Here is a 12,739-nt window from a genome sequence, read left to right as displayed (position 1 = left end):
TTGTTGATGATTTGAATTGGGTGTCCAATACGCATTTGCCTTGAGCACTGTTGTGGCTCCAAGTTGTGGACCTTCAAATTTTTATGTGGATGACTCTGCACACACACCATTTTCCACTCAAACCGTACGGTGCTGTTGCAGAGCAGGTTGGTCTGTACCAGCATCTCTATAATCCCTCTATGAGGACTCATTTTTGAAGATTCAGGAATTAAAATTTAAAATGTTCTCCACTGGCCAGAGTGGTTGGTGGAGAGAACATTTTATCAGCCACACAAATATTTCACTGTGTTTTTTTTTTCTTTGTGTATGCAAACTTGTCAGCTCGCTACTTCTGAGAACCTTCACCACATTCTATGTTTCCTCCATTTGATGTAAGTGGCTCTCATTGTGCTCAACTGGAATAGTTGATAACTCTTTTATATAATAAACAATGCTGGTATTTTGCTGGTATTGTTTATACACTGATTTGCAATAGGGATTTGTTTTTGTGTGCAACAACAAATCCCAGTATAGTTTGCAATATAAGATTCTAATTTCTCCTCTTTTACAATTTTAATGCACAAATAAAAGTAAGATTGTTGCTTTAATGTAGCCTGGACAATGTGCTATTTTACAAGTGGTTGAAAGATGGTTTAAGTTATTCACAAATGTATTTGCAAACGGTTTGTATATTGTCTCAGCTAACCAATCTTTTGTGAAGCCTGAAATAAAGCACAATAACTTACCAATGCATTGTGGAGGCTCAGAATCATATTTGCCAGTTGAAGTACACCTAATCGTTTTATTCCCAATCAATGTGTATCCTGTGTTACATGAGAAATGTATTGTTTGTTGATATTCTGGTTTATCGTCACTACTCCACGAATGTTCACCATTTTCCACTTTAGTCGGGATGGGACAAGTAACAACTGAGAAAATTAGAAAAAGAGAATTTCTGTTTCAGGTACACAATGCTTTGGCCAACTGTGTTAAAAAAAAAAAGAGAATTCAAACACTTACGGATACAGTCTCCCCTTCCAAGCCACCTTGTGCCCAAGCATTGTCTGTAGTTCGTTCCATTGATCCAGTAACTGCATAAAGACAGAATAAGTCATAAAGAATGATAGAATCTGATGAACCATAAAAAAAGTTCAGCTTGCCAGTAAGATTTAATAATTAAATTTATGCTACTTATTATATATTTGCTATTTACTCTTTCACATTGAGTCATACTTTGGAGACAGGGTCCAAACAACCCCCTGCACCCTTTTAAGTACGCTGTAGGTGTTTTCCCAAAATAACACTGGTTATATAATCCTTTAATATAAAAGAGAAAGTTTTGTTTCGTTCTAAAATAAAATTGTACAGTATATATGCACAGCCATCCATGGTACCTATGATTCACCCCTGAAAATAAGGGAGAAAGTTGGTAAATTTGCTTCACAATTATTTAATCAAGCAAAATCTAATCTCAATTAAAAACATAAAATTGTGGTAAAAGCTTTTGGATTGTAATGATTTTTTTTAAACAAAAATGTTTTGTTTAAAAAGTTATTTTTTTTTTTATTAAAATCACAATTTTTTTGTCTGATGAAGTGAAAATGTTTTTGCAAAACAAACTTATCTGCGAATGTCAGAAATCAGAAATCTTAGGTTGCGATTCTCAAACTTTCAGTTTTGAAACTCGCATTTTTTGGTCGAACTCAGAGAGTTTTGATTGCTGGAAACATGAACATCCTGGGCTGGGCCTAAAGACGAACGATGTAAGATGTATCCCTGTTGATTAACGCTGACTAAAGCGGAAGACTCTGACACCTTCCACTTCAGAACTTTGGCCCAAGCTGCAGGTAAGTAATCTCCACAAACTTACACCTTTTAACAGCTACTAAAGTGTCCACACTTTTTCAAAGAAGAAATCTGATGAACCATGAAAAAAGTGATTAATATTAGCTTCAGGTAAAGTGCATAAACTAGGCTTGTGTAATATTCGTCTGCTTTTATGCTGAATTTGTTAACTAGCACACCTTTGTCGAGTTGCATTAAGCGTGGCAATATACAAAAAATAATAATAAAATAGGAAGATTTGAAAATATATCTGCATTTTGACGATTGTTTTAAAAAAACAGATAAAGATTAAATTGCTTTATTTATATATTTGTGATCACTTGAGCTTGTATTTTACTGTTCTGAGCAAACACAATAAACCAACGGAAAGAAAAAAAGAGGAAAGAAAACTAATCCAATGTTGTTCTAAAGTATGTAAAATAAGTGCTCCTGTTCAGGGTTGCTAAGTATCTAATTCCATTTCTAAATAGTGAGTACTCTACCATTTCTAATAAAATAAGCTAAAGAGTGACTGATCTAATTTCTTTTCTGGGTTAAAGTGAGTACTCCACAATTCTAAGTTTGTTCTAAATCCTTTTCTGGGTTAAAAGTAACATAAACTAAGCAGTGACTTGTTCCTGTTAAGTATTTCTGGATACCAAGTTCGTAGTTATTCTAACTCAGATTCCATTTCTGGACTGTATAATATTGATCTAAATAGTGTGTACTCCACAATTTCTGATATTACTAATAAACTAAAAAAAGAGGAAAGGACACATTAGGGCAAATGGCAACATTCAGACAAAACAAAGGCCAAAACAAAGACACGAGTGAAGGCGGTGACATCAAAGGGCCATGAAGCCACGTTACTGAGTCTCCTGGCTCCGAAAATATAGAAAAAGACAGGACAAAAACAAAGCAAGCAGGGCAGCTCTGAGCAGGGAGGGAGCAGAGGAAAAAAGAGTCCACCTTCATCGAGAGCAAGAGATAAAAGAAAAGAAAAGTTGTGTTTTTCTTTCCTTTTAAATTGTATTATGCAAGCAAAATACAAATGTATGGAATTTTACATCCACAGGCTGCCTCAATAAGCTGTAAATAGCTTCTTTGGAGACCTGATTCACTCACTATAATTTTGCAGTTATGATCTGTGTTGATCTATGATCTGTATTATCTGATGAATGTGGCACAGTAATCGATCACTGATTACCGATATATGAATTGCAATTTTCTTAAATAAAATAATAAAAACATTAATTCCACATGAAAAAGAGATTTTTAACAATTTTCTTATTGTAACAATACTGTTAATAGACTTATATAAAATATTAATTAATATTGATTCTAAAACTAATATCGATTCCTAAAAATCTAGGTCTCAGTAAGATTAACCCAGTAACCTTCACTGCCTAAATCACTAAAAATGGCAGAAAAGGTAATTCCTGATTAAATCAGCTGCTGTTCTTGAACTATTTGGAGTACATGCAAAAACATGGTCTCTTTATGAAGATGATAAGCTACAGTCTCTATTTTTGCAGTCAAAAATACTCTAACTGTAAGTACTTTATAGATAACACAAAGAAAATTGAAAAATTTTGCTTCACCCAGATTTTTCATGTTTATTTCTTGTAAATGCACATTGAGTGTTGAATGTATGGACTGGGAAATACAATAAATCTGAAGAAAAAAGTGATGACGATTCTAGGGGCCTTGACCAGCAGGGGGCCCTCCACAATTTAATTATTTATATTTTGTTCATAGACATAAAATAAAAAAAAATCAGGGTCCTGTCAAATACAAAATTAATCACATTGTATTTTCAAAGATTGTTTTTAGCAGTAAAAGTTGAATGTTGTCCTTCCCCACATATTTTTTAAAATGGTCATTATGTTGTGACAGTATGATATGAGAGGTAATCTGTGAAAAATTGATTTCCTCTGCCTTCTCCCAATGCTAGAAACAACCAGTCAGTGGCAGGAGAGTTTTAGTGCTGTCAATCACAATCTCATGTCTCATGGTGCTGCTCATCCTTCCTCCTCGTGTTGTGCCATGCTGCAGCTAGCATAGCACAGAGCTGTGCAGATTCAAACTGTAAATGCTCAGTTTAGTTAGCATAGCTACCAATGACGGCAGATAAATGGTTTCTTGTAATGATAAGTTGTTTCTCCACCATTAGCACATTTAGCAGTGAGTGAATGAAGTTGATTGACAGCGCTAAGAGCGTCCTAGTGGTCCTGACTGTTTGTTTTGGTCAGAACGGTGCATTACTTTAACCAGTAATAGTAATTCAGGAAGGAGATGGAGGAGATTGATTGTTTTCACAGGTTATCTGTCTCATAACAAGCTATGACATTGTGAAATATGGAGAAAACATATATTTTTATTAAAGTTATGTACTGCAGATTGAATAAAATGCAACTAAATATCTTTTTTAGAAGTCTGGAGTGCTTTATGTGTAGTTGTACATTGTTTTTGACTGTTGCTCATGGGGAAACATTTCAGTAAGCTAAAACTAATAGAAACATTTTAAGCAACCTACTTGCATACTGGATGTGGACTGTTGGATGTTAAATTCATGAGCAGTAAATATTGTGCTAATTATGAGTATTGAACCAAAGAAAGCAAGGCAGATGCAAGCCTTTAAAATTGTGACGCTTTTTATGGGTCAAATAGACTCAAAACATTGTAACACCAGCTGCGCGGGGGTGGGGATTACATTTTTTTTGTCAGGGGGCCCAAGATTTCTGGCAGCGCCTCTGCCACAAAGACGCACACATTACGTATGGTTTCGCATGCAGCTGGTGGATTCATGTCAAAAATAAACCCCAAAATGCTTTATGTCCTTAAGACATGTTGGCTGCACATCGGTGGGTTTAGATTTAGTTTCCGAGTTAACCCGTTAGAAATATTCCAGAAAGAATACAGGCATGACAAAACGAGCTCAACTCGCTCTGGATATTATTGCCTCGGAAAAAGCCATTTCGTAACATTATTGGTTGAATGCAGTGTCAATCAAAAGGGAGGAGCTGTAGGCTGCCCAATAAAAGCGTCATTATTAGGCCTGTCGTAATAAACGACAGGCCTAATAACGATATGTTGTGAAGAAATCAATTATTCGCACGACAAATTAAACCTATCGACCTCATTGTAATTATCGGCTTTATCGTCTCTTCCTGCCTTTTTTTCTTTCTGATGATGACACTGAATGAAAAAAGGCTCAGCTCCGATGCTCTCCACTGACCCTCCCTTCCTATTTCCTTAGTGTAATATCCAGCGCACACTACACAAGTTGTCGGCCCATTTTCAAAACCTGAGCGACACATTAGCCGACAGAAATCCTAGGTATAACGGTTCAATCGGGTTTGTCGTGCCGTGTGGTGTCCAGCCACATGGGCACAAAATAATGGCTACAAGTTCAGTTAACTCATTTTAAAACCAGGCATTAATCAATGCTTTACTAAAATCTACCTGTGATGCATGTGGCTAGAGTCAGCTTAAAGTTCTGACTGACTGAAAATCATTATAACCTATTTATGTCAAGTTAACGAAGAACAGCTGAAAAGTTACCGGGTTTATCAACTGCGGTAGCAATTTGGCTCCAACTCCTCTCCTTGTCATTTCTATATTCTTTCTCGAAATGTTGAGTAAACATTAATGTCGTTTCCACATATCTCCGATGTCCGCTGGACTTTGGGTTGCCCCGTGTCAGCTGTTTGGGATTCCCCTCAGTAATTTCCCCTCAGAAAGCACGGAGGAGAATCTGCGCATTCTGATTGACTACCTGTCACATTCAACAGGCTGCGTTAAGCTCCCAGTCGGGGAAAACCACCGATTTAGATCAGAGTGGCCACGACGATCTACCATAACACACCACACACTGTAGAATGATCGGTTATGAAATCACCAGCGAGAATCTTAGATCAGCCAACGATCTAAGATTGTCATAAGGAGAAAATAGGGGCAAAAAAATCGTGTAGTATGAACTACTGCATTAGGTAGTCGGATGTGCCCATCTTCTCTATTTAAATCTAGTGACTACTGAAGGCCAATACAATATACATAATCTACACTCTTTTGGTTGAATGCAGTATTTATTTCCACTTTGGCTTTATCTTGTTTAGTTTTTATTCAAGTATGTTTTTTGTTAATGGAGACTGAGAATCCATTTTATTTTTGTTTTTGGTTGCTTTGTTTATTTAGTTTATCAGTTTCAGTGTTATGTGTTCTTTTGAAAATGAAGTGCATCTGATCTATGGCAGGAAATCACATGCATTATTAGTCATTTCCATTAAATCAGTGTCAAAAGGTCTTGAAACAATATTATCGTTTATCGCAATAATTTTTTAGACAATTAATCGTCCAGTAAAACTTGTTATTGTGACAAGCCTAGTCATAATGGACATTGGCAGAGTTTAAACCCTTAAATCTGAGCCCCGGAAAATACAATGGGAAAAACAGCACGCAAGCATTCCGGTGCGGGTTAAGGGGTTAAAGTGAACTCTGGTGTGGTTCATATGCAGATGAAAGCAGACCATAGATCGTTCCAAAAGCAGAAAGAAAACCATGTTGCAGGACGCAATTAGTAAATATAACCAAAACAAACGCAAGAGTCTAATGCAATGGCTCATGGTCTTTTGCTAAAAACAAAAGAAAAATCGTATTAAAGCATTGTGTTTATATGTTGTGAAGAAGTCACACAATATGAAGCCCTCCAGGGGACATAGAAGATTTTTTTTTCTTAAGTACTTGGTGGTGCAATTCCACCACAGGTGAGGATGTGAAAAGGTTTTTCAATTACTTTGGATTGTTTAACACAGACCAGCACCCTTCCCTATGCCACTGGGGATATGGGTGTAGGGGTGTATGGATGTATGTATGTATGCATGCATGTTTGCATGTATGCATGTATGTATGTATATGTAGGTATGTAGGTAGGTGTAATGTGAAAGTGAACCACGCCAGCTAAAATGTAACAAATGCTGCAAACTCAGTCCCCAATTGAACTGATTTACTGCAAGTCAAGGCATACACTTGATTTTCTGAGATAACACAATGACATTTAAGCAGATAATAATGGAATTTAAATATTTGAAATCATACATACCCTTTTTCACAGGTTACTTTTACTATTGCACCAAACAGAGTACCCTGACTGGTGTCAAAAAACATGTGTGGTTTTGCTTCAAGGGGACCACAGTCTTGCTCTTTGATATAAAGGAAAACAACATAACCAAAATAAACAGTAGACATCAGTGTAGGATTACATAGAGTCAAGATGACCAGGTAAAGCATTTTAGATGTCAGATGTAAAATGCAAGTTAGACAGGACTCACTCCTGCAGATGATATCTGGCTCGGTCCACTTCCCATCGACGCAGTTCGATGTCCCAGTGCCACTTGTTTGTTCATGTCCAAGTCTGCACTCATATGTGATCACAGTACCATCAGGGAATTCATGCATTATGAGGGACTCGTTTGTGAGAACTGTGTGCTCTCCATGTTCAGGTAGGGGACAATCAGCTAGGAGCAAGCATTAATTAAGAACAAACAAAAATAAATAAAAAAAAATCACACACAAACACACACATAAAAGCTAAGCTGTTATTGTGGTAATTGGTGTTAAGAGAATAAAAATAAAACTTCTGGCTCGTTATATTCTCTTATGCTCCCGGATTCAATGATTCCATGCGTGGAGACAAAAGCCACACAGAGATGACAGTGAACGCTTCACGTCATACATTTTCAGAGTTTATTCTAACATTTAAAGTGTAACATGACATTAACAACACAGACAATTTATACGGACTAAAACAGACATTCATTTACCTGAGACAAAGAGGATAGAGTAAAAAAAAAAGAGCAAAGATGTGTCTTTGGAGAGTGCTGATGCAAAAGCAAAATAAGGCAGCAATCTGATTTGTTACTCCTGTGTACAAACTTTTATAGTAAAGGCATATTCTTGTCTTTTAATTTATTCAAATAATGCTTGACCAACTGAAAGCTGTCTTGGACCCTCTTAAAAGTTAGAAACTCCTTACAATTTGCTTCCAAGATCAAAGGCCATTTGTCCCCTTTGTCTAAACAAAGTGAGAGCAGAGCTTCTCCTGAACTCCTGTTGTTTTAAGACTATCTGGGCAGAGAAAAACTGAGAAAGGTACTTCATAGATAGGTGTGAAACCTGGAATCTCTCTCGCTTTCTCCCTACTCAGATACCTCAGGAAGAAACTTAAAATCCTGTAGATAGTTGAAGCAAAGGTTAACTTCACAAACCTAATTTTATTCTTCTGCATTCAGCACTTCAAAGGATTGAGTCTTGCTGTAAACCAAAAGTAATACAAAAATCAGCAGAACAGAATGGGGTAAAATTCCTTTTTCTAACTTATCAAATATAATAATCAATCCTGAGTGTAAGAATTAACACAATCATTTTCCAAAAACCTTTCACCATAAACCTGAGCAATTTTCTAATACTAAACAAAACATTTTCTTTCACACAATTTCTATTTGATTCTGATATAATAACAGATAATACAATTTCAGAATACATTAATCACTTACTAAATTGGTAATTCTAAAACTATGATTAAACTATTTTCAATCAGAGCATGCTATTAATAACTAAGAAAAATGTCTTACAAATTAAATGATAGTGGTTTTAAACATTCTATGTTGTATTCAGTTTTACACCATCCCAGATGCTAGTTTGGAAGACTTTTGATGATCTTACGTGAACCGAGCAAACTTCTCTCTCCCACGCTCATCCAAGTGATACTGCCTTCCTGCAGTTGCTAATTTTACGGCCTCCTGTCCTCTCTGATAACACAACAGGAGCCTCAGTGAGAGTTCCCTTTTGATCTCTATTTTTCCTTCCCGTAAGTTGAATACGTACCCATCAATAGTTTTAGTTTAAATCATTAACACAAACCTATTCTAAATTAAGAATTTTGTTCAAAATGACCATGCTCAATATACCTTTTTCACATATCGTAAGATTAACTGTATTAAACACTAAAAATATTCATTTTTCCTCAACATTGGTTATTTTAAAGTGATTCTACAAAATATGTTGAAAGAATAAATTAGTTGAATTTTATGTTTGCACACGCAAAGGTGAACTAACAAGGAAAAACAAATATTGATATCTTGTAACTTCTCATACACATTACATAATTAATCAAATACTCTACAGGCATAATCTTGCAGGATCCTTGTAAATAAGGATTTAATTAAGATAAAACACAGCAGACTAAAAGGCCAGCTAAAAATATTTAATGGGGCCTTACAAGTACTAAACATAGTCTATCCTTCATATACTGTAGTTTCAGTCTTTTGAATAATACGAAATGTTTTTAAACATCCCAGCTAACAAGCAAGTGTTCAGAGGATGTTCAATGATTGTCATCTGAAAGTCAAACTTTGTTCCAGAAGTGAGAAAATAATCCAAAAATAAACCTTTGATGTTCGCCAAAGGTTGCCTGAACATGCACTTTAAACATGACCTCACTATGGACATTTTTTGTTTGGATTTCATTTAATCAGTTTGTATATCTTTAATATATTTATGGATAATTTTTTAAATGCTTTGAAATGCTTTTACAAAATTTCTATACCACACTCCTCACCTGGCAAAGCCATACCCTCTCAATTCAAAGAACGGTTACATGTCCGATTTTCTCACTTCCGTTCATGCATGATGTGCATTTCATTTATTTAGACATTTCTTGAAGGAGAACTTAAACCTCCTGTAGTCCTAAGAGACATGGTCCATTGGAAACTGTGGGTTTTTTAGACTGTGCACGGTCCGGAGGGGTCGCATTGACCCTGAGTGTACTAGTTTTTGTGTGTGCTGTCGAGAATTGACAGCCTGACAGGACACCACCATAACATGCTCATCCCGAACATTGCACAGAGACTGCAGGAGGATTAAATAAATGCCCAAGAAGTGCTTTAAATAACAGTTGGTTAGCGACTATCAAAAAGTCGCTGAGCGGCTGAGTAGGGGAGTGGTTGTTGACGCGCAAGCTGATCGAAACGTAAATCCAAGCTGTAGTTGCGATGATTTTATTGTCAATATCTAAAGGCAAACAGTCTTCAAAAGCAGCATAAAAACGAATCCGTAGAATTAAACAGTGATCAAGACAAAACGTAGCGGTCAGCAAAAAGTAGACCTCCCCCATCACCCACTCACTGAAGTCACCAAGGTGAGCAACAGGTGATTTACAATCACTAATAACACCACGTGATCTCACGTGATCTCACATAACCACAACAATACAGAGAGAGAGAGAGAGATAGCTAACAGAGGATTAAACTGTGATATTTGTGCAATATAACCTAAAAGAAGTTGCCTACCTGAATTTCCGGATTATGTCGGGCTTCTGGAACAAAGTTGAAAAGCTTTTTTTTTTTTTTTCTTTGTTTTTTTTTTTTTTTTTTAACCAACTGCATGTTTTAAAATGCTGACGTTTTTCTTGATATATTTAATCATTTTTTTGAATTTCCAAATCCCTTTGAATTAAAATTGTTGCTCTACACCAGGGGTCCTCTAACTACGGCCCGCCTGCTTCCACATTTGGTCCGGCCCCCTGAACAATACCAGAGAGCATTCAGATTTTTTTGTCATTTATTGTATTTTCCGGTTTATATGTGGATTTTTCTTCAACCACCAGGGGGCTCTTTAGCAGGAAGTGTGTGTGTAAACTGTGGGTGTTTTGTTTTGCATGGNCGATGATTTTATTGTCAATATCCAAAGGCAAACAGTGTTCAAAAGCAGCATAAAAACGGATCCGTAGAATTAAACAGTGATCAAGACAAAACGTCGCGGTCAGCAAAAAGTAGACCTCCCCCATCACCCACTCACTGAAGTCACCAGGTGAGCAACAGGTGATCTACAATCACTAATAACACCACGTGATCTCACGTGATCTCACATAACCACAACAATACAGAGAGAGAGAGAGAGCCAACAGAGGATTAAACTGTGATATTCGTGCAATATAACCTAAAAGAAGTTGCCTACCTGAATTTCCGGATTGGAACAAAGTTGAAAAGGCTTTTTTTTTTTTTTTTTTTTTTTTTTTACCAAGTACATGTTTTAAAACGCTGAGGGTTTTCTTGATATATTTCATCTTTTTTTTATTTCTACATCCTTTGAATTAAAATCGATGCTTTACACCATTCTTTTCTTTCTTTTTTTTTTTTTTACTGATATCTCCTCTTACATACAATTATAGTAAAATAAGTATTTTTTTCTTTTTTATCGTTACTTTTGATTTGGTAGTCATTACAGATCTTTTGAGATTTAGCGAACGATGCCAGTTAACTTGGAACAGCTAACCAACGCTCGCTAAACGTCCGCAGACAACGTCTGTCGGCTGTTTAATTGTGTCCTTTTGACGTTCCGTGAACGTTGTCCTGCGTTGTCATGACAACGTGGGTGAACGTTTAATGCTACTTGGGATCCTCCTAATGTATCAACGCACACCTGTTTTGCCTTCTAAATGTTTACCCTAAACAAAATTAGTACATTTCTGTTTATCGTTAGATGTATTTTCAAAGTTAATAATGTGGCATTTAAAAGTAAAGAAAAAAAAGTCTCAACAATAAAATATTTCAAAAAATGTAAATGCTGCGACGCCAGTTTGGACTATAGTTGTTAAAAGTCCAAGTTATTTTTAAATAAAGGTGCTCTTATTTGTCAAAGTGACCTTGACATCATGAACGTAATCTGCTTTTACAACAGCAATATCAATTCTATTTGAATCCGGCTTCCCCAGCGCCATACTACTGACCTGCAATATTCCAGATAAATAGGTACAGGATGAGGAGTTTTCTCTGTCTGCCGGTGTCCAGGAAAACCTTCATAACATATTGTGGAAGGAGACAAACTATCCTGATAAAGCAGTTTCTGCCTCAGGCCAACTTTAGACATGGAGATGGTGTGTAGAGACTCTCCTCATGGTGTAAACGATTCTCCCGCCACTTAATTCACTTTATTGGTCAAGTCAGTACTGTACACATAGTTACTAGAGGCAAACGGGCTGAGGTAAAAAATTTTCAAAATAAAAGTCTTGTTTTTTCTATAAATGCTGTTTCGGAAAAACTAATTCATGGTTTACTGTTTTTCTTCAAAGTTAAACACAACTTTCACAAAAAAATATAACATGGATTGCTATCGTTATAGAAATAAAAGTTCTGCAATTCACCCTGAAAAAAATATATTCCTGTAGACATAAATTCTTCCAATCACATAAGTAGTGCTGGTGTTTTCTGTCCACCAGTATCTTCAGATCTGCTTTTGAGTTACTTTGTCTTAACCACGTATCCATTATTATGGCATTATTATTTTTAAACACAATAACTTGTTGTTTATATGCAGTTCCTCTCATTAACCAGACATTATTTGATGAAAATCTAAAAGATTCAGAACAAAGACACAGAAAATCATATTTTCAGTAAAGTTTTATTTTTAGTGCATGAACAGAATTCTATGTCAAGGTCATAGCCTACCCTTTTCAATCCATTTTAAATATTTTCTCTTTTTAATTTTTTTTTACATAAAAAATAATAGAGCAATTTTAATATATTTCTTCTCCACAAAAGAGCACTCAGCAGGTTTGTCATCCTTCAGGCTAGTCTAATGCACGACCACACAACAGGATAGACGGACGACATACAGTAGTCTCTCTGTAGTTAAACATAAAACAACCAGGAACATGACTCAAATCTGGTAAAGCTTTACATAAATTACCTTGAACCCTTTAGAAAACATGAAATATCATTGTAAAATAATTAATATTACCAATGCATTATACAAAATGAATTGGTACTCAGTGAACATCATTAGTTAAATACAGCTCTTTCTGTTATGCTACAGGGGCAGATGCAGTGCAATGGAATTTAATAGATATCATTTGTAAATTATGACACATTCAAATATG

The 12,739-nt window shown here is 35.8% G+C and overlaps 1 protein-coding gene across 1 annotated transcript in view; it reads right to left on the bottom strand.

The window, feature by feature from the left end:
• The window catches only part of LOC107835684 (complement factor H), a 24,178-nt gene extending 12,333 nt beyond the window's left edge, over positions 1 to 11,845 (bottom strand). The window contains exons 1-5 of the mRNA XM_016668984.1: positions 11,591 to 11,845; positions 7,134 to 7,319; positions 6,905 to 7,004; positions 1,000 to 1,070; positions 726 to 908 (exon numbers count right to left, since the gene is read on the bottom strand). Coding sequence (XP_016524470.1) covers positions 726 to 908; positions 1,000 to 1,070; positions 6,905 to 7,004; positions 7,134 to 7,319; positions 11,591 to 11,663 — 613 coding nt within the window. The 5' untranslated portion in view covers positions 11,664 to 11,845. The remainder of the gene's footprint in view (positions 1 to 725; positions 909 to 999; positions 1,071 to 6,904; positions 7,005 to 7,133; positions 7,320 to 11,590) is intronic.
• Positions 11,846 to 12,739: the final 894 nt, after the last annotated feature.

The sequence above is a fragment of the Poecilia formosa genome, unplaced genomic scaffold (assembly GCF_000485575.1).
Source record: "Poecilia formosa unplaced genomic scaffold, Poecilia_formosa-5.1.2 Scaffold18, whole genome shotgun sequence".
NCBI lineage: Eukaryota > Metazoa > Chordata > Actinopteri > Cyprinodontiformes > Poeciliidae > Poecilia > Poecilia formosa.
Note: the sequence above shows the minus strand (reverse complement) of the source record. Positions and strands in the feature narration are given on the sequence as shown.